This window comes from Melospiza georgiana, chromosome 4 (genome assembly GCF_028018845.1).
Source record: "Melospiza georgiana isolate bMelGeo1 chromosome 4, bMelGeo1.pri, whole genome shotgun sequence".
NCBI classification, from domain to species: domain Eukaryota; kingdom Metazoa; phylum Chordata; class Aves; order Passeriformes; family Passerellidae; genus Melospiza; species Melospiza georgiana.
In genome coordinates, this window is record NC_080433.1 from 35,646,729 (window position 1) to 35,672,112 (window position 25,384).

At 41.1% G+C, this 25,384-nt stretch overlaps 3 protein-coding genes and 1 non-coding gene across 6 annotated transcripts in view; 1 reads left to right on the top strand and 3 right to left on the bottom strand.

The window, feature by feature from the left end:
* Nucleotides 1–1,499, bottom strand: part of APAF1 (apoptotic peptidase activating factor 1) — a 31,792-nt gene extending 30,293 nt beyond the window's left edge. Inside the window, exons 1-2 of the mRNA XM_058023161.1 lie at nt 1,477–1,499; nt 196–337 (exon numbers count right to left, since the gene is read on the bottom strand). Of these exons, the coding sequence (XP_057879144.1) occupies nt 196–333 (138 nt within the window). The 5' untranslated portion in view covers nt 334–337; nt 1,477–1,499. The remainder of the gene's footprint in view (nt 1–195; nt 338–1,476) is intronic.
* A 257-nt stretch (nt 1,500–1,756) lies between these two features.
* IKBIP (IKBKB interacting protein) lies at nt 1,757–9,540 on the top strand. 3 transcript variants are annotated; one of them, XM_058023622.1, is made up of 5 exons: nt 1,757–1,885; nt 2,597–2,689; nt 3,562–3,790; nt 4,495–4,612; nt 8,496–9,540. In XM_058023622.1, exons 3-5 carry the CDS (start codon nt 3,597–3,599, stop codon nt 9,249–9,251), a joined length of 1,068 nt encoding a protein of 355 aa, XP_057879605.1. In that variant the 5' UTR covers nt 1,757–1,885; nt 2,597–2,689; nt 3,562–3,596; the 3' UTR covers nt 9,252–9,540. The 3 variants fall into 3 exon arrangements, with proteins under 3 accessions (XP_057879605.1, XP_057879603.1, XP_057879604.1); XM_058023620.1 differs by lacking the exon at nt 8,496–9,540 and adding an exon at nt 5,462–7,496; XM_058023621.1 differs by lacking the exons at nt 2,597–2,689; nt 8,496–9,540 and adding an exon at nt 5,462–7,496.
* A 2,585-nt stretch (nt 9,541–12,125) lies between these two features.
* Nucleotides 12,126–24,568, bottom strand: SLC25A3 (solute carrier family 25 member 3). The gene is made up of 8 exons (XM_058023623.1): nt 24,469–24,568; nt 24,158–24,314; nt 19,421–19,542; nt 17,031–17,210; nt 16,740–16,921; nt 15,849–16,021; nt 15,286–15,396; nt 12,126–15,175 (listed from the first exon to the last, which is right to left on the bottom strand). The coding sequence occupies exons 2-8, from the start codon at nt 24,306–24,308 to the stop codon at nt 15,015–15,017; spliced, it is 1,080 nt and encodes a 359-aa protein (XP_057879606.1). The 5' UTR covers nt 24,309–24,314; nt 24,469–24,568; the 3' UTR covers nt 12,126–15,014.
* Nucleotides 16,318–16,557, bottom strand: LOC131083265 (small nucleolar RNA SNORA53). The gene has a single exon (XR_009114416.1). It is a non-coding gene; the product is annotated as a small nucleolar RNA SNORA53 (small nucleolar RNA).
* Nucleotides 24,569–25,384: the final 816 nt, after the last annotated feature.

Genomic DNA, 25,384 nt, shown 5'->3' on the forward strand with positions numbered 1-25,384 from the left:
AGACTATTTATAGTGATAAAAATAGCCTTTAACTTACCAAGCCCTTAACATTATTAATAGCAACAAAAACTGTGTGCTAGACTTTGACAAAGCCAGGAATTAGATAGTCAGAAAATACTATTTTATAAAGGATAAAATACAGGTAAAATATGTGAGCAAACTAGGAAGTGAAATAGCAGTGAGTGATAATTCTACCTGTTGCCTCACTCTCTCCTCTTCCTGTAATGTCAGTACTTCATCAGAAATCATGCGATCCATAATATAAGAAGTCTTGATGTCATTTTCCAGTGCTTGACGATTCGTAAGCAAATAGTTTCTACTCTTGACATCCATATTTCTTCAGGGTGAAAAGAGCAGGGAGAGGGGGTGAAGTCAAGTCAGACTGGGAACATAACTCACAAGCATGAGGAAAGAAGTTTTAGAACAGCTTATAAATTTTGGTATTAAAATCAGAAAGAGTAGCAAAGCACAGCTAATTCTGAAAATAGAAATTATTTTCCCCATTGCTATGAATTTATGTTTATGAACACTTTCAGAACTACAAAACCAAAGACTACAAGCTTCTTATGTACTAGCACCTTGCTAAATGTCTCTATTGAAAGGTCCTCTCCCTGCTCACTACATCTTTCAATTTTTTTTTAAATCCTTAGATCATATGGTTGGGACAACAGGATGAGAAAGAGGACTGGTCTCATCGCACAGGATAGATGCATTGTTGTCTCCAAGTTCAAGACTCCATACAAGGACACTTGGATGTTGACATACGACGGAAGAGGGAGCACCCAACACTGCCACCGAGTGCGCTATACCTTCCTTTATCAGCATTTGGACACACAACTTCAAACTCGCATTCTTCCTCCATATCACAAAAAACCGAATGTCTGAAGAAAACATGTGAAAGCTATTGACTACAGCATGAAGGTTTCCCAGAACTGATCAGCGACTCCGAGAGTCCCAATTGATCAAAATGCCATTTCTGGTCACACTCCTGCCAGCAAAGCTCCATAAACAAGTCCAAACTCCCCCACAAAGCGCCCATGCAGGTGCCTGCAGAAGCGTTCGCTTTTTCCGGCACTCTCTCCTACAGGAGCTGGGTAGATATAGAACAGCTGCCTTTGGATAAGCCCGTGATGGAGTGCCTCTTCCGCTGTGCTGACAGAATTTCCTATTTTCACTAAAAATTACGTACTTAAGAAAGCATTTATCCCACCGCACCGCGAAGGAAAGGAGACGCTAAAGGTCCCTGGTCGAAAACCGGATAATAATAACAATAACACTGCCACACGCGAGGCAAATACGGAAGAAAACGCTCCACAAACATGCAAAACAAAAGCGTTAGCTCACACCGTGCCGCTGGTGCCAGCCGCCAACGAAACAGAAACCGAGGCGCTCAGACCGCCCGCCCGCCGACCCCTACCCTGCCCCGGCGGCACCCCCGCGGTCCTGTCCGGTCCGTCCCTGCGGTACGCCGCTCACCTGGCGGGCAGCGCGGAGCCCCGGCAGCCGCCGGCCCCGAGCCGAGCCCCGAGGCGCAGCCTCTGCCCCGCAGCTCCCGGGAAGGCGGTGCCGGCAGCGCTTCCTCCTTCCGGGCCTGGGCGGGGAAGGGCCAGCCCGGCCCGGCTCGGCCCAGGCCAGCCCGCTCGCTGCCTGCCGCCGCCGAACAAAGCCCCGCGCTGCCTCCCGCGCCGGCGCGGAGCCGCCGAGCCCCGGCTGTGCGTGCCGGGATCGCTGCCCGCGGCGGGCGGGCCCCGGACGTGGCGCACCGGGCGGGATGCACCGACCGCGGGCAGGGGAGGGGCCCCGGGGCCTGTAAACGTGGAGCCTGCGGGGCAGGGCGGCCCTGCCCGCCTCCGCCCCCACAGCTGAGGCCGGAGCGGCGCGGCGGGTACGGGACAGCGGCCGCAGGGACGGGACATGGGGAGGCACTGCTGGGGCTGGGGGCGTCCTGCAGGGCGGGCTTGGAGGGGATGTGGGTCAGGAGGAGATGTGGGTCACTTTGGGGGGAGTAGAGGGAATGTGGGTCACTCTGGGGGAGCGGAGGGGATGTGGATCACTTTGGGGGAGCGGAGGGAGCAGTCGGTCACTGGGGGGAGCGGAGGGGATGTGGATCACTTTGGGGGAGCGGAGGGGGGCACTCGGTCACCTTAGGGGTCAGGAGGAGATGTGGGTCCCTTCGGGGGAGCGGAGGGAGCACTCGGTCCCTTCGGGGGAGCGGAGGGGGCACTCGGTCACTTTGGGGGAGCAGACCGGTCCGGAAGGGTCTCTGGGGAGCTGCGGCTCGTCCCCTGTACAGCGCCGGGCTGCGCGCTGCAGCCGTCCTCTCGAAGCAGAGCTTTTCTCTGTGAAACTCTTTCCCTAACTACCATTCAGAGCTCTTTTTTCTAATCCACTTTAACTTCATGGTATGTGCTCTCGAACCCAAAGATGTTTTAAAAGCTTCAAAATACAATTTTTCTGTTGTGGTGGCTTTTTTTGCTTGGTTTTCTTTGGGGTTTTGTTTTTGGTGTTTTGTTTTGGTTTTTTGTTTTTTTGGTTTTTTTTTGTGGGATTTTTTGGAAATGGAAAACTTTTTTCCCTCCATGCTTCAACCTCACAGCGTGCTTCCTAGTACAGTGGCTCAAACAGCTCTAAGCTACCGGCATGGCAGATTAGATTTTAAACAATGCCTGTTACCCCTGTACATGACTACGTAAGTATCTCCAAATATTTATATTTTGATATGTGACTAAGCAGAGCTGCAAAGTGATCCAAAAAACCAGCACAATAGTTTGGTCTCAAATTAGGCTAAAGCAACTCTGCCAAGGATCAAGTCTATTTTGAGCAGTATGGTGGAAGATCTTAGGCTTAAAAACTACACTGTGTACTTCACTTGGATGATTAAAATGTGAGCTAGAGATTCATATTGCCTCAATCTATTCTGACCTTAATTTTATCAAGAGGAAGTTACAGGGTTTTTTTTTTCTAGAGGCATGATTTCATGAATCTTCTGAATTTTTCTGTCATGACTTTTTGTTAACCAACATTTGTGATTTTACAGATGACATGAAATCATTACAATAGAACTACTAAGTTAAAGCTTGATTTGCAATTTTATTTTTTAAACTGAAAATTAGCTTTCCCCTTTTAGTGTGGTGTAGGTAATAATTCTTTTTCAAATCTACAGGTAAAACACAAGTTCATCAGTGAAATTGCTGATGAAATTGTCACAGTCATCAGCTACAGAAAGAAATACACTTTTAATCCTTGTAATTTTAAATACATTTAACTTAGCCTTTTCTACAGCAGATGGAATATTTATGGAAAGATGAAATTAGCTTAAGCTTGGAAAGTTAGTTCAGTTGGACAAAATATGAAAGCAGTGCTCTGTAATATAGAAAGCAAATAAAAGTGTGATGATACTTTACAAAACTTCACATAACTAGGAAGTATAGTGAGCACCAAAAGAAACATGTTTAGAGGTGTATTTGTGAACTTAAACTTTATGTTTGAGGATATTTAAAAGCAAAATGTAAGGAGTAAAAACCAGTCCTTTCTGTTTTGTTTTTTTTTTTTTTTTTCTAGATCTCTCCTTTGCTTCTGCTTTTTAAAACCACAAAATGTCTGAAGTTAAGCCAAGGAAAAAAGGTATTTCTTCATCCAAGACCAGCGAAGGTTCACAGAAGGCTGAGAAACACAGTAATTATGAGAAGCTGGCAAGTCCCAGGAGCAGCAGTAATCACAGTTCCTTTAGGATGGACTCAAGGACAAGTTTGAGTATCATTTCCCTTACTGTTTGCCTGGTGGTGAGCTGGTAGGTAACTCTCTAAAGAGGATTTTAGTATTTTCTTTTTATTTTGTGGGCTTTATGATTTGCATATTAGCAGAGGGCTTGGGCTAAGTGTCTAGAGAAACTTGTTAGAGGCAGAAGGATCCAGGAAAGAGTTAGCAGTATTGACAGGAATGGAAACATGGGTGTGCAGTGAGTTACTGTACAAGCTCCAGCTGTTACATCACCCTGAAGGTGCCTTGCTCATGTATTCTAAATATCTGCTTTGGAGACTGCATCTAAGTTTGGAGAGCAGCTTAGGCTGACAGGAAGGTTGGCAGGCAATAAGTAATTGGACAGAAGAGATGAAATAGAGTTTGCTGTAAATAATTTGCTCAGCAGCGTAATAAACCATTCATCAGGTGGAGTCTTTAAGTAAAGGTCAAATACCTTTGTTAAAGATGTTTTAAAATATCTTAGCAGCATCAGTGCCTTAGTTACCTTAGCATGCAATGTAAAAGCCAAGACATCTATGGATGCTTTCTTGCTGTCATACCTCTTTTAGAAGATAACTCCAGTATCAAGACAGACCAATTTTTTTTTATTATTATTTTGGCCATGTATTGATCTAGTACATTTTGTGAACACAAATCCCTCCAGTAACAATTTTCTGTGAATCAAGTCATGGAATACTTAATATATACTAATTGAGAAGTTATGTTTTCTGTTCATTTACTTGAAATTTGCAGGTTTCTATTTCAGCAGTCGGGTCAATTTGCTGATCTGGAACGAAAGTACAATTTTTTACATCAAGAAGCTGAAAAAATCATGGATGTGGGAAATAAAGTAAACTTAATTTCTGAGAAGGTAATCATTAACATCTTAATTGGATGATCTTTGGTGAATATTTGTCATCGCTTACTTCATTGTTATTTTGTTAATATAACTGCCTGTTTTAAAACAAGTTTTCAGAATGTGTTTTACTTGCCTGTGAAGAGGCATTTAGAGACTATTTCATGTGACAAAGCATGTCAATCCATGCCATTGTTCCAGTATGTGAATACAGTAGCTGTGCCTCAGTATCATTTTTTAGAAACTAAACCATTTTGAAGAACTTACATACATGCACATTTCATTTTACCAGTCCTCTCTTGTGTGCAATTCTAATGTACATTGATTTGAAGAAAATTTACCAGCATTTTTATCTAGCAGACCTGGTCTAATGATATGAAGACATAATAAAGTGATAAGAAAATACAGTAGTAATGAGAAAAGACATTACCACGTGTGACATTACCAATTAGAAAAGCTGTGCTGGTTGCTGAATTAGCCCTGATACCTTACAATAAGGATGGTAGCACGGCATGGCTCATGCCAGTGATTTTGTTTCAGCACTGATCTCAGAATAATGTCATTTATACATGATGTAATTTGGATATTTATATACTACAGATTGCAGAATGTTGCATGAGATTTACTGTATTTTGGACACAAAAAAACCCCAAACATAGAAAATTGCATATATGCTATAGAAGTTCAACAACAGACACAGCTTTTTTCCATGACTGTTTAATGCTAGGTTAATCAACAATATTTTAAAGATGAAACATGGAAACGCACCATGGAGGAGCTTTGTAACAAGCACAGTGGTTTTTAAGGGACTTTATTACCTCTTAATAAATGGAAAGAGTTTTCTGTTCTTACTTTTAAATGCAGCTTGAGTCTTCTGAAAGTATCCTGCGAGAAGCTGCCTCATCCATCTCTGTGATGACTGAGTTTGGGCAGGAAATATCTTCTCTTCATAACGCCATAAATGATATTCAGAACAATGAACAGACTCTATCTTTAAAGTTGCAGAGCATTAATGAGAAGTTCCAAAATGTAACAAATTCCTGGAGAAGAAGTCTGGATGAAATGAACACAAATGCTAGTGGTTTAAAATCTGAAGCAAAGTTCATACATACAGAAGTTACTTCCAAAATCAATGAAGTTGACCAAAGAATTAAATCCCTTGCAGAAAGGGTAAAAGATTTGGAGGACAGTACAGCCAGAAATATCAGAACACTAAAAAAGCAGGAAGATGATGAATTCTCTAGAGTTGAACAAAAGTTGAACTTGGATGCAAAGTCAGTTGAAAAGCTAGAAGAAGAACAGAATAGTCTGGTAGCCAAGGACACAGACCTGAATCAGAAACTTGCAAACTATGAACCTAAAATTGAGGAGTGCAAGACCCATTTGCCAACAATTGAAAATGCTATTCACTCTATTCTTAGGCTGTCAAGTGACTTGCTTGGTATGGAGAAAAAGATAGAAGACTTGAAGACACAGCTGTATGCTGTGGAAAATGACATGCTGAAAACTGTGTCTGATACAGTGGCCATGCAGAAGGCTCTTGAAGGCCTCCAGTCCAATGGCAGCTTGATCAAAATGCAACATGAACTAGCTGTTCTAGAAACAGGGCCTGACACAGCAGTATCTTCAAAAGCAGAAGAAGTAACTTTAGAAAGCTTTCACTTAGAAAATGACCAGAATGGGGATAAGTGAATTTGGCCTTAGTTTTTTCATTGATAAAAAAGCACTTTTCTATAAATAATGTGATTTAAATCTATGTCAGGGATAGCTGATGGACTGTCATTGATCTGAAGATCATTGGAACAGCTTGAAAGGTTGAGAAAGAGGGTAGAGAGCAAGAGAGTAATACTTTGGTAAAGAAGGAAAGGAATATTTTCTTAAATTAAGGATTATTTTCAGTTTATTTATTAAAAGATCTTTTTTATTAAAAATAATTTGAAGCCAAGTATTTAGATTTAAGGGGAAAAAGTTCATATTTTTAGTTTGTATTTAGCTTTCACTACTTAGTTTCTTTTGTTGATACTTTGTGTATTATTTTCCATTGACTTGTAACACAGTGAACAATTAATCACTTATTTCTCAGCTGAGATAGCTTTACCTTGCTTTTAAAGTGTTGCACACCATAATGGTTTTGTGCTGCAGGAAAGCACTGAGTACATTTTTAATAGCTGAAGCTTAGATAAAACACCCTTAGAGGAAACCTGCTGAGAACCTTGTATTGTTCTGGTTTCTATACGGTGGCATTTACATAGCACCTGGTTTGGTTTTATTTTTGGGGGGGGGGGGCATTTTGGTGCTTTAGAGACAAATTTTAACCTTTTAACATTTTCTTCTGTAGGATGCTCTTTGTTAGGCATTACATGATATATCTTGTATTGCTTTGCTTTTGAAAAGAAAAAGAATTAATAATGTCACTGACATTGTTTCCCAAAGTTTGCTGAACCAAGAGCTGCAGAAGTAATTAATGAAATCAGTGGAGTTATGTGCTTGGGAGCAGGGAATATCCAGTTTACCCACAGACCTACTTACACATGATCTAATACTACCTAGTAGGCCTGGTAGATATTCATTGAAATTTGGATCTCAGGGACAACACAAATTGTCTGCAGACTTAATGGCTCGATAATTTTGTATTTCTCTGGAAAGGAGGTTACTTAGTAGAAACAGTATGAACACATTTATGACTTAATCAGACCTAATTTAAATTAGTCTGGGTTTGTACATTAATTTCTTTAGAACTCCACTGAAATCTTCACTAAACAAGTAACACTGTCCATTCAAGGGACTGTGAAACCAGTGTTTCTCAATGCCATAAAACTGTGTTGGTTTCATATAATTATTGCTTATGTATAAATTTCTGTTTACAGTGATATTCAAAATAAAAATATATTGTAGTGAATTTCCCTGTCCTGATGCATAAACTGTTCCTCCAGAAAGGGTGCAGAGTAAATACTTTAGTGTTCCCTGTCCTATTAGGAAAAACTATGATATAAAGAAATGCTTTTTAAATATTTTTCACAAGTTTCAGGGTTTTTTCAGTGTTTCAGTTCTAGTGTTTCTACTTTGTATCATTTTGAGGCAGGGTGGTGGGAGTGACAGTGGTGTGATCCCTAATCTTTCATCAACCTCAACCCTACGGAAAGCTGAACGCGCAGGAGATTCAACATGAAATCCTCATCCTTGGAGGCATTAAGTAGGAAACAAGCACAACTTTCCACAACTTAAATTCTGGTCTTTGCTTTTGAGCAAAACGGTTCTGAGCTATTGAGGAACGACCAGCACTATTGAAGAGTTAAAAATACTGGTTTCTGTGATTTTTTATTACTAATGTCCAGAAAAGGATTTATATGAAACTAATTCTAGCCTCATAGAAGGTGTTTCAGTTTGCCTGTTTGGTGGTTTTTTTCTCTCCAAGTTCTACCCTGACTTATTGGGGATTGAACTGGATAGTTTCACTTAGATAATTTCCTTTCCTCCTCTCAAATTTGAAAACCAAGACCCAATCATAAGAAAATAAATATAAAAGCGTGAACTAGCAAATCAAGACAAAAATCCAGCAGTAGCATGAGATTTCCTTCACTAAAATAGCTTTTATGGAGACTTAAAAATTCTTATCTATGGAAGAAGATTCCATTTGATGACTTGTGTTTTCAGAGGTCACCTTGGAAAGTCATATTAGCACCTTCTTGTTATTTTTTTGTTGTAATAGAAGACGTACTAACATTTATTATGTATACTGACAAGAAAAAAAACCTGGTTGTGTTGTAATAGAAATTGATTTCCTAGAAACAGAGTTTGCACTCAAATTGAATGTCAGAATAGTAGGATATTTCATTGAAGTATAGCTTGAATTTTGATATTGACTTGTTAAGCTAGAAATATTTTTGTATCCTTCTAGTGTGAAAAGACTTGGAACTTAATGAAACAGCTGGAAGATCTTCAAATAATTTCTCACATTAAATATCTGCAGGAAGATATTTATACAATGAAAACATGGTCTAGCAGCATAATTAAAAAGCAAGAAGAACTGGAGAAGAATTTAACAAGCCTTTTTCATGCAGTTTCAAGCGCTGAACAGAACACAGCTTCTGTAGCAAAAAATGTAACATTGACAATTGTGACAGTAAAAACTGACATAAGGCGCATTTCAGGCCTGGTCTCGGACATGACTGCACTGACAGATTCTTTGCAAACACTAGAAGATAAAGTGGAAAAAGGTGAAAAGGCAACAGTAAAAAACATAGGCGACCTCCTTACCAGTAGCATCGACCGAAGTACGAAAATACAAAGCCTGGCATCCAGTAATGCAAGGAAAATCGAGCAAATCAAGACAGCACTGTCTGAGTTAAGGAGTGATTTTAACAAGCATTCCAATAGACTTTTGAATCTTGAAGGTGACAGAGCAAAAGTTCTGAAGACAGTTACATTTGCTAATGATTTAAAACCTAAGATGTACAAAGTTAAAAAGGAGTTTGCCATCTTGGAGCCTTTAGTAAATGACCTAACACTGAGAATAGGAAGATTAGTGGAGGAGGTCTTGCAACGGGAGAAGGAAATTGCTTTACTGAATGAGAAATTGGCCAATCTAATGAGAGTTCAAACCGAGATCAAGGATGTGAAAGATGAAATAACCAAGATTTCAGACATTAATTGATCACTGAAAGGCCACTGCCTAAAGAATAGTGTTTGAGAATTGTTAACTCCCATCATGTGTAGTACTGAGAAGACAGACAATATTTAAAGGCTTCATTTAGAAGCACATCTAAACCTGAAATTTGTCCTGTTCCTTTGAAAGGACAGGAAAAAGTCAAACTTATTTCAAGGGAGAAATAATAATGTGAACAACAAACTTACCTCTTTGCATGTATCTTTCTGAAGAATGACAGATGCTATATTTAATAAATTGCTTGTTTTGTAAAATAAAGCAGTGTTAAAGTACAAAATTATGTTCTTAGCTTTAGAGTTTGCTTTCATGAAGAAAGTAGGACCCAAGAATGACAGATTCCAGTTTTGCTTTCCTGCTGCAAAGGAAGGAATAGAATTGTGGTTTCCAGCTAAGCAAGAGGTAGTGCAGCAGCAGTAGTACTTTGTCTCTATTCACTCTATGATTTTTGTAAACTAGTTTCTTTTTAAAATAATATTTAACAAGGTAAATGCAGCAAAGCAAGAAATGCTCAGAAATATTGCTGATGCCTTCCAGAAAGTTTGTCACACATTGAGATGGAATAATTTGTATAAGGCTTTGTAAGGCTTTTACAATTATAAAAGCCTTACAAAAGGCTTTTATGTAAAAATTACTGATTAAATCAAAATTACTGTGCAGCACCATTCTGTCTTTAAAACACAGAACGCTCTATAGGGACAATGCTCTGAAAGACCTAATGATGCTGCTGATGGCTTTATCCCAGTGTCACAGTGTCTGCTCAGGAATCCTAACAGTGTTAGTCATTCATTATTTCTTAGTCTCAGCGAGCAGCAGAATTAGCAAAGAGAAGCTGCTTATATCGCAGAAAGCTACTGCTTTGAACTACTGGGACTATTTAGGGGCTGTAGAACAACAGATTTGAGACATTTGAAAATGAAGTAGGCAGTTAACAAGATAGTGGGAATGCTTTTAGCAGAGGAAGGTGGGAGAGAAGGGCATTAAATAGGAATAAAAATGGCTATAAATATCAATTAGAAGCAATACAGCAACTCAGAAAATGCCTGTAAATGAAATTATATCAAGAAGTATATAGGAAAGCCTTTATAGCTTTTCAGTTGGCCATACCTTAACATCTAGCAACTACTAGACTCTTGATGGTATGGAAGATACAAGCACTCCTCTCCCTCACTATTTTCATCCTCATTCAGCATTCCATGTATTTTGGTCTGCTTCATGTTGCTGGTCTTCTGTATCTTCTTTGCTTCATTTGCCCACAGTCAACCTGCAATACTTTGTTTAAAGTTTCCCTCTTTTTGGTGCAGGTCCATTCCTATCTCCCCCTTTCTTCTACCCCTTTCTAGGCCACTTGACAGATGGCAAGAATAAACCTGTCAAAAGACAGGTTTTCCTAGGAGCATCCACAGATACTCTACCAACCCCTGTCCCTTTGCTGTTCCACACAGTTCTTAAGTGAGCTATACCAAATGGCATTTGAAGCAGGCAGCAAAATTAAAGAACAGCCATGGTAAAGTATGCATTGCCTATCATACCTGGAGCAATGTACGTACACATGCACATACATCTTGGGGGTTTGAGGGTTACATATTAAATATATTGTGGATTAAAGGCATCACAGGCTACAGTCACTTTATTCACTTTGCTTTCAATTTTATGAATGCATCATTTGTGGTCAGTAGCCAGTAAGAATCTGGAGAGGCAGAACCAGAGAACCGGTAGAGCAACATCTACACAAGTGATGTGGAAAAAAATACATTCCAGCTGCACAGTTAATCTGAGCAGCCTTGACACAGCAGAGGTCTGTCTGCATGCAGAGTGTACTTACTCCTTGCAACCAGAAAACAAGCCAGGATCAACAACTGTGGATTTCACTTTCAACCTCCAAAGACTAGAACACGTCTCCCAGTGAAAAGCTGAGGGTACATTCCTGTGCGTGGTCTCCAAGGGAAGTTAAGCATGCAAAAAATGTTACAGGACCTTTCATTTCCCTTTCCCTTTAGGTGTATGCAGAATTCCTACCCTTACTTCCCAGGATAATCCTCTCAGAAATTTTTCTTGCTGCAAGCAAGACAAAAATGATTAAGTCACAAAGGTAGTTTACTTGAAAAAAGTATTTTGGAATAATCTGTATCTCAAGTTGTCCCACCACCGTACTGACCTCAGCAGTAAGGCGAGCAATCGGAAATTCTCCCATAATCCACACAGGTATTACAAATCTCTGTCTACCCTTTGGGCACACATCTCCACTGTACTAAAAAATGAAAATTTTATAGTAGCTTTATAATTATACTGCTCTAAGCAGGGAGGCAGAGAGCTCCTTCGACAGTGGAAAAGGTGAGCAGAAAGTGAGGTATTTTTCAAAAATTTAAAGCAGACAGGTAACCTTGCCTTCTTGTTTTAGTACTGTCAGTTAGGGAGAGTAACAGCTCAGTGAAACTACAAGTTCATTTCTAGGGCCATGCAGTGATACTCTGCAATTTTATCAAATGATTGAGTGATTCAGGTAATAATGAAAATTACAGCTATGCTACTTAAACCAGATCATTGAGCCCAAAATGTAGTGACATTCAGGCCATCTTTGCTTTTAATTTAGCTTTCAGGTACAAAACTGGCCAATTAGTATACTTGTCAGCAACTTGAAAGGAAAAAAAACAACCCAAAAGCCAGCAACAGCATTAAATGATCAATGATGAAAAACTACATGAGCAAATTAATCCCAAAAGAATAAAATCTACTTTTAGACACCAGAACATCTGCTTAGCCAAGAATTTTCTGCTAGCAGTATCTTTCTCCCTAGCACTGAGTTACAAAAATTCTGTAACAACACCATGCAGCTATTAAGCTCATCTACCCAAGGTACTCATATTTGCTATAAAAAAGCAGGATGTTTATTGTTTTCACTGCGAACTACATCATTTCTATGTAAAAATGTAAATGAGTTACAAGTATTTGTATTATTACAGCCCATTTTAAAATGATATGCAACAGACATTTCTGCAAGTATCAGTGAGCGTCAGCACATTTCATCTGCAGTACAACCTGATACAAACACCGTGTGCAAATGCAGTAGTTACTCCAAATTTATATATACTTTAAACCAGAAAGCTCATCTCAGCTCCAAAACCAGCAAGAAAGTATGTTTTCTCCTTCATAAAATATACACAAGCAGCATATACATAATCCATGTTTTACAGAGCACTTTGGGGTTTATTGATGGGTCTGGAGTTACCTAAGTTCAAAATGGGTACCCCTTTTGGACTTTCCTTCAAAAGTACCATTTCTCCATCTCAACCTTTGGAAAATGTACCAGGCATTACGCACAAAGCAGTTATCAGTGACAAAGTTGACCTTTTAAATGAATTTTAATACATTTTTCCCACTGAAGCTTCTTTAAAATACCAGCAGGCAACCCTTTCAGCAACACCCTTTCCTAACAAGCATCTGAACAATCCTATGGCTGAATGTCAATGAAGCTGGCAGCTGCAAGGCAATTCTCTTCCCCCTCTTGGGTTTTCCACTGAAATACAACACTGCAAGGAACACTAAGTGTAGTTTCCCTTTCTCAGTTACAAGAGGAACTGCTGGCTGCCCTTTGTAGTCTTATCTCAGGTCTACCTTGACAAAATTATCTAAGCATCTTTAAAAGATAGTTTCAGGTCTACCAGTGAGCAATAAGAAAATGGACTTAAAATTCTCTTATTGTTGTATGTATTTTTAACAACTGTGCAACATGGACTCAATCCTAGAGAAAAATTGTGTGACTTTGCTCCACATACAGAATGAGTCTTGAGAAATTTAGCTCTGCACTGGACTGCTTGACTACCTTACTACATGAGCCAAGCTTGTCTCAGTCTTCTGCCAGCCTTAAAATTTGAGTTCTTCACTTTCCCCAGGATTAGAAGGAACTTTCAGCAAAGAAAAATCTGAGTTAAAACATACCTCTAAAGAAACTGATTTTCAGTACACGAAAGTGACAGTTTTGCCTAGCAAGCTGCACCATACACACAACTTCAAAAGGTGATTTAACATCAACAGTCTTAATACAAGTCATAGTAAGGGCTCTTCTCCAAGGAAGCTCTTACAAGTATTTAATGACTCATTAAATAATTTCAGAGCTTCCCATTCACGATGGGGAAACAAGATTTACATACTTTTAGCAGTAGATAATTTTAATTTAACAACAAAGTACTTGTACAAGTATTTTATTTAGACTTAGGGTCTAAATTTGACTTTGCTGTGTAATACAGGCAGATAGCAGTTGTTCTAAGAGTGCCTTTATTACTGTCATGGTCACAGGGAAATGGTGTAGTTCTAGCTTTTACTCTGCATTCTGAAAGGCAACAATTCCAAATAAGGCCCAGCTTTCTTGTTTAGCATAATCATTCAAAATCTTGGAAGTTGGAGGATTTTCCCAGGGGATGAGAAGCTCAGTGCTACAATAGCAGGCACATCCAACTCCGCAAGATGCAGCAGTCAGTACATTTATGATATTCCAATGGCACCTGCCTGACTTGTCCTTCTGGCTCTGAAGGAGCCAAGAAAAGAGGAAGAAGCAGTGTAACATAAGTGCCAAGCTACGTTCAGTATCAGCTCACACACTGTAAGGCAGCCTATCCACAGAATTGCAAAAAAACCACATCAGCTCCAGCTCTACCTTGTGAGCTAAGTAGTACTGGATAGGGTGTAGTGATTACCAGCTGTGGGTTATTGAACAGGTGAAATGCAGAAGGCAGCACCATCTCCCTCCACAAAGACTTGAGAAAAAACTTTAAAATAAATACCTTAACATTTCCTTTAACTTGTGTGCTGAGGAGCATGTATTTCTTCACATCAAGGTCCAAAAAACCTGGCATGGCTCCTTGAGCTGCAGAAATACATGTATCAACCATAATTCAGTATTATACTAATTCAGAAAAAAATAACTGAAATAAAAAACTACAGCTGTAGCAAATGTAGGGAAAAGCTGGCAAGTTTTTCAAACTCTAGAGTAAAAGACAAGCCATTTTTATTTTATTGTAAAGCTGAAGTACACCATTAGTAGTCAAATATATTTGAAAATCTTAAACATCAGCTTTTCTCTAGTTAAGAGGTAGCAACTACTGTTTAATTCCACAGGACAATCAGAAGAGCCGAGTTCTTTGGTGTGGTTCAAAACCAACAGAAGCAGAAATTAGTCAAGTAAGCATAAGTTAAGTCGGGATGACCATCCCAAGGCAGAAACAGCTCTAGTGTGCATAAGGTTCCTTTTATCTCTGTGGGAAACACTGATATCATGACCAGGATGCCCCATCAGACTCCAGTCTCATCTCAGCCATTAGGAATTCAGCTGTTCCACAGTAACAGCTTATTACAGGCAAATGATCAGTGGGCTCCAAGTGCAAGGACAGGTTCTTGGCACTTCTCTGGAAACAGTGAAAACTTATTTTAAGTGGAAGGGTAACATATCTCTAGTTTCTAAAGTGTGATACAGGGTATTTTTTTAAAAACTTTTTTGGGGTGGGAGGGGGGAAGCCAGGAGAGTATTTGAGGTATTTGCTACTATGAAATGAAGCTTACATATGCAGTAGTAAACAGACACTAAGCACTCTGTTTCTCATTTATTTCAGGCAATGACAGTGGTAGAATTTATACCCTCATGTGAGATGAGGGCACAACCAATAATGACATTATATAGTTTGTTTTCTACATAGTCAAATATATAAAAGTTTCATGAAACTCATCACTGGGTCAGCCAGCAGTCAGTCCATGAGTTGTCTATTCAGTTAGACCAAGCTTCTTCTTCAGAGATTCTGGCATTTCAGGTGGAGGTGGGCGAGGAAGTCTGAAATAAACCTTGACAGAATCGTAGATGAACCACTGTAGTGCAGTCAGGGTACCAATCATAATGATACGAGCAAACAGACCTTTCCATACACCTGGAGAGCAAACCATAAAGTGTGAGCAGCATAAAATGGCATGAAAAAAATGCCTCCTCCCCTAAACACCAGAAACACTTGATCCAAAATACATGAAAGAAAGAATGTACCTCTGAATCCAAGCCTCATAAGAACCTGTGAAGCTGAGCTGCCCTTTTCTTTGTTCAACACAGACACCACAGAGTCAGCAGGATGGGAAACAATTGCACAGAACACACCAGCTGAAAGAATAATTTGACATTAGTTCTGTGGTGTTTTAGCTGTACCACTACTGTGTACACTAAGTACAACCACCTGAAACTTCTGAACAGAAGAAAACAGCCAAAAAAAACTTCTGAATCTTTGGATATTGAAAATTCCCCCCTTTCATCAGAAGATTCCCAAGACTGAGAAAGATGCAAATTTTCACTTAAAGCAGCTGCAATTTTTAAATCTGGCCATCAATACTGGTAACATACAGGAGCAGTTAAGAGAAGTCTCCTATTACAGACCCATTTTCTCCTAACAGACTGATTTTATAATTACTTCTCCTGCACATTTCAAAGCTGCAGGGAAGTTCTCCCATGCTAGTGACATCTGCTAATGTCACTTTTCAGTTAATACTCTGCAAAGCAACAGGTCTCTAGATTTGCAGTAATCCATTAATGTAGTGTAGAACTTAAAGATTCCTTACCAATATAGCCTGCAACAAATGTGACTACCAGCTGTTCTCCTTTTGTACATTCACTTCGTGGCTTGGGAACAACGTACTTGTAGAGAGCTTCAACAGTACGTTCAAAGCAGGCGAACTTCATCATTGTGTATGGAATCTGTCTCATCCATAGTGGAGCAACACCTTTATAGAAACTTAACCAGAGAAGAGACAATCTCAGTTTCATTTTCTTCATTATTTAAAAGTGTATTTCTAACCTGAAATGAATTAGCTTATTTATTGCTGCTATACAACTTCTATATACTGACCCTGTAATGCTGTCAATGCCCACAGAAATTAGAGTTGTTTGAATTCCTAAGTACTACCTTCAAACAGCAGCACAAATTGTAATTTTCCTAATCCCCAGGCTGCACAGCAGTTTCTTTAGTCCCTTTTCAGATTACAATACACTGCAGCAATGTAGTACTTGTACTACCAGTGCAGTAAGGGTAATGTCTGCATGCCAGCCAAGTCCTGATAGTGAAACATGACCTGTACATCTACAGCCACTTCTATCAGAACAGAAAGCTAACATGCAGTTATATTGCTCTCACATGCCAATGACTCAAGCATCTTTGACTGTACAACCAGAAAGTTGCTGAGTATCTCTGACTGGAACTGCTAGAAACTGAAGTTATCCAGCAGAACTCAGCACAAAGATACTCACAAAGATGGATCTAAGGAGCATGTGGAATTAACAGGCAGTTCAGCACAGATCACCTGAAGTATGTTAAGTATGTTAAGTTCTTATCTTGAAATACAAAGAGCAAAAAAGTATTACAAGCTAAAGCCAGAACTAGCTACAACACCAGCTCTTCATTAAGAAAACATACTGAAAATCAAGAATTGCAATTAAAACGAAGGGATGCTTACGCCCAGATGCCTTCTTCTGCAAACATTTTGGGTAAAGCCTGCCGTAGAGTGTTTGCATATCCAGGCTGTGTCTGAATGCGAACTTTAGCAGCTTCCATTGGAGCCAGAGCAATGTCAGCAAAAAACTCCGCACTGGCAGATGCAGCTAAATAGAGCGAAGTACGCCACAAATAGGCATTTTCCTGAAAGGAATTAAACACGTGTTTTTATTAATGAGTCATGCTTTTGTGATTACTCCTTATACTATGATGCTGCAGACATACAGCTTTACAAAAACGATTTAAGGCTTACCTCTCCCAGCATGTTGCCATACAAGATTTTGAAAACTTCATAAAAACCAAATTTACAAAGCCCTTGCATGGAATAGCCAATAAAAGTTGGAGCCCATCCCTTAGCCAAGCCACGAACACCATCTTCCTTGATTGTCACCGAAAATCCATTGAAGATGCTCTTGTATTTTTGTGGATCGACCTAAAAAGAACAGACAGTTAAATGTTTGATATTGCTATTTTCCTTCTCACACCCCCATCCAAAATTTTAAATTTTTGTTTCCTCAGACAGCTGGTTTCCTATAATTCCCTGGACAGATGACATACACACCACAAAGTTACACTAATGGTTACTTGCTACTCTCAAACCCTGACTTATTTTAACAGCCAGTATGTTCTTCCTCAATACTCAGAAACCACCAAACTGAATTTTGTTTCACTTTAGTTCTCCAAATTAACAACGCAACTGTAATGAAAAGACTTACTGAAATCACTGTTCTAACACTGTCAGTGGTGCAGCTACTGGTGCAACTATGTATAGATCAAATTTTTAAAAATTTAATGGGTCCTGTCAGTAATCTCATCTACTTTACACACTCTAGCTATGTACACTCAAGCACTGCCAGAAACCTAGAGATCACATGATTACTAATCACAGAAGGTTGTTTCTCCTCTGTGATCTCTCCACTCAGGCAGACTAAGATAGATGGAGCAAACCAGATCAAAAAGTACTCAAAAACTTCCACACTTGTACTTTGACTTGGCAATAAAGGCCATAGAGGCTACACCAATTGTCTTCTGCCCATTAAATTTTGAGAGATTTTATTAACTTATCAGAAATTTAACACAGACTGACTTGAACAATTTTGTTTCAGGTGAAAGGAAGTAATTTAGCAGGAACTTTTTAATGGGTAATTACGTCACATCCCACTGTTACTTTTCATATCTGACATCATCCTACAGCTCCTCTAAGGATAAAAAAGGAAAATATCAAACTGGATGCCCATCAAAGCTTTTAGAAAGAGCTATGAAACATGCATGCCAACCTGCACTGACTGGTATACTGTCATGCAGTCTAGGAACAACATACTTGAGATCTAGTTCATCTAAATATGTCAATTTTAGAAAGAGACATAATTTTAGAAAATTTGATATTTAATCAGGCACTGTAAAATGGGACTATGTTCAAGTCAGAACCAAGCTTAGTTATTAGGTGTCCTGGTTTCAGTTAAACCATGGCAAAGGTGACCTCTTCTTAAAAAGACATGAGAGGGCAGGCAACAGGTTTCTTCCTGGAGAACTTAGGAAGGATTAGTAACATGCTCTGTACTGGATCTGTAAAGAGATAAATGCTGACAGGTTTTACAAGATCACACCTGCAATCCACATGGAACCCCCCTCCTGAACCTCCCTCTAAGTGCTGGAGAGGGAAAGGGAAGTACCACCACCCTGACCATACAATAAACCAGAACTGGTAGCCCACACTGAGCATGTCTGATGTGTTACAGATTTCCTAGTTTGAGACCAGAATTTCAGATGCTCTCAAGAATGTGAAAAAGTCTCTCTGGTAAACATTAAATAAAGGCCATTCCAAAGAACATGGTTTTGAAGAACAGCACATGCATATTTCTAGCATGACAAGGAGGTCTGACTAATCCAGAGTTCCCTCCTAATTTCAGGAGTTCTAAAATAACAAAATGGCCATTTTTATAATCAGCCTATGCAACAGGGAAATCATGAACTACTATATTTCCAGAAATTTACAGGAGTGCTTTAATTTGCTTCATTCTTGCAGATTTGCCTGAATAAATCCATTAGTATGTTTTCATCCATGGCTATTCACAAAATTATTTTAATGTGTCACAAGTGCAATGCAATAATGCTCCCTTTAGATTAATAAAAAACCACTTCAAGGAAAGCAGTTGCAAGCATCAATGGCCTTCATGATATCAAATCAAGTTCTAGCCACTGCTCGAAGTGGCATCATTAGAAAATATCCAATCCATAAGCCGTGCATTGATATCCTTGGTGTTAATGGATCAAATGACACATGCATGTCACTCCAGGTTAAAAAACACAGATCCAAAAGATACTATTTCCTTACTCCAAAAGCACTGGAATAATGCTGGACAGCTAACCAGCCAGCAGAGTAACATTGTGGTAGATGCCTTTTAGCAAATACAGTCACCTAAACGTGCCTTGAACGCTGTCAAAAATAACGCATCCATATTATCTGTAATACCTTTACTTCTCTTCAAAGTGGTATTTTGCTAGTCTTACAGCAGTAGATTTGATAAATTCAAGTTTGCTTGCTTCTTCTCATCCACAAAAGATTGCATCCCTACTGCCAACTCTTAATATGCTGTCTACATAGAAAACAGAAGTTGAAGAAATGTTTGAGTTGATACAAACCTGCATACGGCATTTCACTAAATCCAGAGGTACGACACCAGTGTGTGTCAGGCCACAACTTAGGACCCCACCAACGCCACAGAGAGCATAAAACTTGAGCGAGCCATATTCACAACTGTATTCTGCAGCAAAAAATAAAGACACACCATGCTTTTATATCAACTCCATGCACTGTTGGACAGCCATGTCCACGGTATGGTTTATGCCTCCATCTCATTAGTAATTAAATATACCACACTGAACATGCTCTGTCATCACATACCAACATGCAGAACAAACCTGCATTCTGCATTTAACCAGGTCTAGAGGAACCAGGGCCGTGTGTGTTGTTCCACAGCTAATAATCCCACCAAAGCCACAAAGGATAAAGAATCTGTTTGAGCCATAGGCACAGCTGTATTCTAGTTAATTGGAAAAAAATTACATATATATGATCAATCATAAATGGTAACAATGATCAGAAAAGAAACAAAACTAAGTGCTACCTTCTCAAAAGTATTAAACTGAAATAATCTCCCATGCTGTATCATTTGAATATAGTGTTATAATGAAAAATTATTCTTTTGCTTTAAATTAAAACATTTTGGACTGAAAAAATTTGATTCTAAGCCTTCCAAGTTGAATTTGCTCCTTTAAATAAGCAAAGGAAGAAACACTGAAGTTTTAGCTCAGAGCACACTAAAACCATAGAAATTAATCCCACAAGTTACTAGCAGAAATTATGACTCAAAGTTGCAATGCCCAACAATTTCTTACATCCAGGAAATAAGAATAGTATTCCTATAGTACTCAAAAGACCAAGCTTCTTTAGTTAAATATTCTATGACAGTTTAACTTCTGTAGAGTTTAAGTGGAGACTTTTTTTTTTAAGTAGTGTCTCTTAAGTAGAGACTATAAAAAGCTACAATTTTGTGTTGGACATATGCAGATATATTTTCACATATTTCTCAGATTATTTACAAAGATTTTTTATAAACTCTTTCAAATACAGAATCTCACATGTATAGAGCTTGTTTAATGAAACAGCAGATCGCTATTTATACACAAGGTTCATTAGAGAATCTTTCAGATCACATTTATTCAAGAGATACTTCCTATGTACTGTCCTATAGAGTGTATATATTGTGTATAAAATAATCCAATCTTAAAATAATTATTAATTTTCACATACTGCTAGATAACAAAGTTACTGGAGCTGGAAAGAAAGAATCCGTTTCCTTCTTCCATTTTTGAAGAAGCTACAGAGGCTATGCGTGAGTGCAAACAAGAAACACTCAAATTTACAATGAACAGTAAAAAATAAGCATACATTAGCAGCACAGCTCTGCTACTATGCTCAACATTTTAAAAATATACATAAAAGCAAATCCAACATACTGAATAAGAATACAGAAAATAATACACTATGTAAAAAATATTCTTCAAAGTAGAAAAACAATCTTTTGCTAAATTTATTGGTGTCACTTCAATATAATGAAATAGACATTCAAGTGTTACAACTTACCAAGAAATACCAATGACAACTAAAAGACAGCAAAAGCCTATCTTATGTAGAGCTTCTTTGCCATCTTTCTGGCTGTGAATTCCTTTATGAATACCACCAGAAGCTGACAATGGTGTTCAACAGCACCAGCAGAGCAGATAACACTAGCAGGCTTATCCAGCTCCTAACTTTGCTAACGTAACTTTTAAAGGAACTCCTTCCCACAAATGTTCCAGATTTTACACTACATTTTGTATTTATGTTTTTCACCTTACTTTTAAAAATTGCCCAACAACAAAAAGTAAGTTTTTCTTTATTTAAAAGAATAAATATCAAATCACAGATGCCATAGTGAACCTAAGTTAAAAGCCAAAAGTCAGTTATCAGAATTACTTATTTTTAATTGAGACACTGCTAAAGACTGTAAATATGCTGGTCTAGGACTTACACATAGTTCCAAAATAGCTTGGCTAGCAGAAACAATCTGTTCTTTCTAGAGTGGCTGGTTAAACACACACAGATCAGGCAGGTGTAACCAGAGAACAGACTCCAGGTCTGTCTGGGCCAGCTCTGTCTAGCTGTGTCTTTGGCCAACAGCACCACAGCCCTGCAGCAGCTACCATGCTGCCAGATCTCAGAACTGCTTGTTCACATTGCCTTTACCACAGTAATTTAAAGTCATACTGCTCAAATGACAGGGACAGACCTTTATAGTAGCCAGACAAAAGAAGAGTTTTATGCATGTGGATTACAATGCTATTCAGACTGATCTGTCAGCCTGGTGTTCGAGTACAGTGATAAAGAAAGCCAGTATCCATTAGGCTTGAGCTCTTTAGAGGTGCCTAAGTTTGGAGTGGTACAGCACTACTAGGAAAATAAAGCCACAGATGATCTTGGACTTTTTATTTCAGAAGTAAAGTCAAATTTTCTAAACAATTTCTAAAAAAACAGCTGAACATGCTGCACAGAGGAAAAGAAAGTCATTCTAACATATCCAGGTAATCATTTAAGACAAATATCTCTAAGGTACACAAATTATACATATGGCATAAAAATGTATCTCCTCTGTTGAGACAGCTACATCGTAACTATTTAATCTCTCTGCTTCCAATCTGACATGGTAACAAGGACAAATTCCATGAGCTGGTCATAAAATACTCGGTCTCTGAGCGCCGATGTGGCTGATGCCCTGAGCTGATCTCAGAAGGTCGTGTGGCTTGTACTGACTTTGTGTGACCTTGTGTGAGTTCTGTTATCTTCTGCAACGTGTTATGTTCTCAACACAAAAGCCAGAGAACCAGCTGGGTACATGAAATAATGAACTCAGCAGAAAAGATTATGAAGATTGAAAAACTTTGGCCACCTTTGACCTCAACTGCCAACAAACAGGATGAAGATTAAGCATAATGCTTTAAAGAAATAAGTGCACCTAGTGAATATATTTAGCATACCAAAGAGCGATTTAGGGCTTTAGTTAGCTGGCAGCAGGATTACTACACTGAGAGCCACAAATAATTTCTTGAAAACTTCATAAAACAAACCTCTTTCATGTATTATATGAATGTTCATGCGACTCCACTGAAATACTTCAATAATCACAGTGCTCCAGAAGAGGTAGCTTGATGAAATTAATTCCTACCTTTTTTTTTTTTTTTAAGTAAAACCAGAAAGACGCTTTTAAGTCACTGACAGCTTAAAAGAATTAGAATTTTAATATCCACCTCTACTACAGATGGATCTCAATAGGTTGCAGAGGCGTGCAGAGACAAACTGAATTAAGTACAACAAAGGCAAATACAGGATCCTGTACCTGGGGAGGCACAGCCCCACGGACCAGCACAGGCTGGAAAAGGCTCTGCAGAGAAGGAGCTGGGGGTCCTGCTGGGCAGCCAAGCTGTCCATGAGGCAGCAGTGTGTGTGCCTGTGGCCAAGAAGGCCACTCCACCAGGGTATCCTGTAATGCACTGAGAAGAGCACTGCCAGCAGCTCGAGGGCCATCCTGTCCCTTTACTCAGCCCTAGTGAGGCTACACTTGGGGTGCTGTGCCCAGTCCTGCGCCCCTCCGTACAAGACAGACATGCAGCTCCTGGAGCAGGTCCAGGAGAGGGTGACAAAGATGATCAGGAGACTGGAACACCTCATTTATGAAGAGAGGCTGAAGGAGCTGGGTCTGTTCAGCCTCAAGAAAGGATGACTGAAAGTGGACCTCACCATTGTCTATAACTACTTTTGGGAGGGTGTCAAGAGGATGGGTCCAGGCTCTTCTCAGTGGTGACAGGACAAGAAGCAATGGGCAGACACCAACACACAGGAAGTTTTATGTGAAAATAAGAACTTCTTTACTGTAGGGACCACACACTGAAACAGGTTGCCCAAAGAGGCTGTGGAGTCTCCCTCCCTGGAGATATTCAAGAATCTGGACACAGACCTCTGCAATCTGCTCCAAGATGACCCTACTTCAGCAGGGAAGTTGGATCTGTAAGGATGACGACGATGACTCATTGTGGTCCTTTCCAACCTTACCCATTCTGTGGTACTGCAAGTATCATCAAGGTCTGACCTTCAGAAGTCGACAAAATAACTGGGAAACATACAGGAAGCACTTGCACTTAACTCTTAAGTGCATGCCTGTATCTTAAATAGCAAGCTATCTGGCATACATCCCACAACTAGTATAAAGGAAAAAAAGAAATAAAAAATAACAATAGCGAGCAACCCTAATGTAAATAGGGTTCACGTACTCAGCTATGAATAAACTGGTGAAAAAAATAAGAGAAAAAGGATGGGAGAGATGGTCTTTCGAATGCACAGATTTCAGTCACTGCTCTTTTCCACCGATGAAAGAAGTACAGGCCTACAACCTCGGTTCCCGAGGCTGCAGGCCATGCGGAGTCAGAAAAAGCGCTCGCTGCTCCCCAGGACAAAATCTACAGGAGTTTCTGTGATTACTCTGCACTAGAACCTTCCGATGTCCTTTCCCGGCAAACCGGATCCCTCCTGCTCCTCAGCACACAGCGCCGGGAGAGCGGAAGCACTGCCAGCGCCTCCCCCGCCCGTGCCCTTCCTCGTCCTCCAAGCGGGCGCGTAGGCCCGGCACCGGCCCCTCCCGGCCCGGCCGAGCCCCGCTGGACGCCGACATCCCCTGCACCGCCCTGCCGGGCACGGGCCCGCGTTGGCGGGGTCGGCGCAGGCACCGCCAGCCCCGCACGCCCGCGGGCCTCGCCTCCGCCCTGGCCCCTCCGTCCCGCTCTCACCTTCGTCGGCGGACGCGGCCGCCAGGCTCCGCCGCGTGGCGGAGGCCTCCGCGGGCTCCGCCGGGCGCTTTCTCACGCCGTCCTGCACCAGCTGGAAGTGCGGCGCGTAGAACGGGTTGTGCCGCGCGAGCGGCGCGATGGACGAGAACATGGCGACCTGAGGCGGGCGAGAAAAGCAGAGCGACGTGGGACCAGAAAACCCCGCCACGTCGCGGCCGCCGAGCCCCGGCCCCGCAGCCGTGAAGCGGCCCTGCCGCCCCGAGGCTGAGCCCGGTCCCCGGCGGCGGGCGACCCGCGCCGCCCCGACTCACCTCGCAAGACGGAGCCGCTGCGGCAGAGGCTGAACGCGGGCCCCGCGCCGTCACCTTGTCCTTCACCGCGCCGGGGGCGGGGCCGCCGCGCAACGACCCGCGCCGCGATTGGCGGAGGCGCCACGCCAACCGCCGCGCACGCGCCGCCACCACCCTCCCGCCCCGCGCTTGCGCCCGGGCGGGGCCGCGCTCGCTCCGCGCCCGGGGCCGGGCCCGGCCCTCAGCGCCCCGGGAGCGGCCCCGGGAGTGGCTCCGCCGGCGCTGGCTCGCTGCGGCCTGCTGCTGGGGCTGGGTGAGCCCGCCCTACAGCGATAAACCCTTCGCCTCCGCTTCTGTTCCTCCTTATCGCCGCCCGGCTCGGGGCGCTTGCCAGCCGCGCCACGTGCCTCCCGCAGCCTTGCCCCGGGCAATGTCAAACCAGAGACGCGCCCGAACGCGAGTTCCCCGTGCTGGCCTTGACCCGTGCTCTGCAGCACTCACACCGAATCATGAAAGCACCAGGCTTGGAAGAGATGTTTAAGATGAAGTCCAAGCCCTAGCATCGCACCCATTTTAAAAGATTAAAGAAGTTCTCGGTATCACCCCAGGTTCCACGTCTGGTAATCACATCCAGGAATACTTTGTAAAAAGCTCACCCCTCTCACCGGACTCCAGCTGAGAACTGTGCCAGCCCAAGCACGGTCAGATCTAGCACCAAGCGCTGCCTGCAGACTCTCTGGCCGAGCTCCACCTTCGGAGGGTCAGCTTGCAGGGCACCATGGCATAGCCTATGCTACAAGGGCAGCAGCTGCTCACAGAATTGTTTCTTACTGGTTTGTTAAAAGCAGAATGTTTTGTAACACAGGACCCGTGCTTGGCCTTACCTATCTTTAACTATGCCTTTACCAGCACAGGGTGATTTCACTCATTTTTACAT

Bases quoted from the DNA above. Each gene is read 5' to 3' on its own strand.
- IKBIP (XM_058023620.1), top strand. From the start codon at position 3,597: ATGTCTGAAGTTAAGCCAAGGAAAAAAGGTATTTCTTCATCCAAGACC. The intron at 3,791-4,494 runs GTAGGTAACTCT...TGAAATTTGCAG, and splicing joins GTTTGCCTGGTGGTGAGCTG to GTTTCTATTTCAGCAGTCGG. The intron at 4,613-5,461 runs GTAATCATTAAC...TTTTAAATGCAG, and splicing joins TAAACTTAATTTCTGAGAAG to CTTGAGTCTTCTGAAAGTAT.
- SLC25A3 (XM_058023623.1), bottom strand. From the start codon at position 24,308: ATGTTCTCGTCCATCGCGCCGCTCGCGCGGCACAACCCGTTCTACGCG. The intron at 19,543-24,157 runs GTGAGAGCGGGA...TTTTTGCTGCAG, and splicing joins GGCCGCGTCCGCCGACGAAG to AATACAGTTGTGAATATGGC. The intron at 17,211-19,420 runs GTTTGTATCAAC...TGTTCTTTTTAG, and splicing joins TAGTGAAATGCCGTATGCAG to GTCGATCCACAAAAATACAA.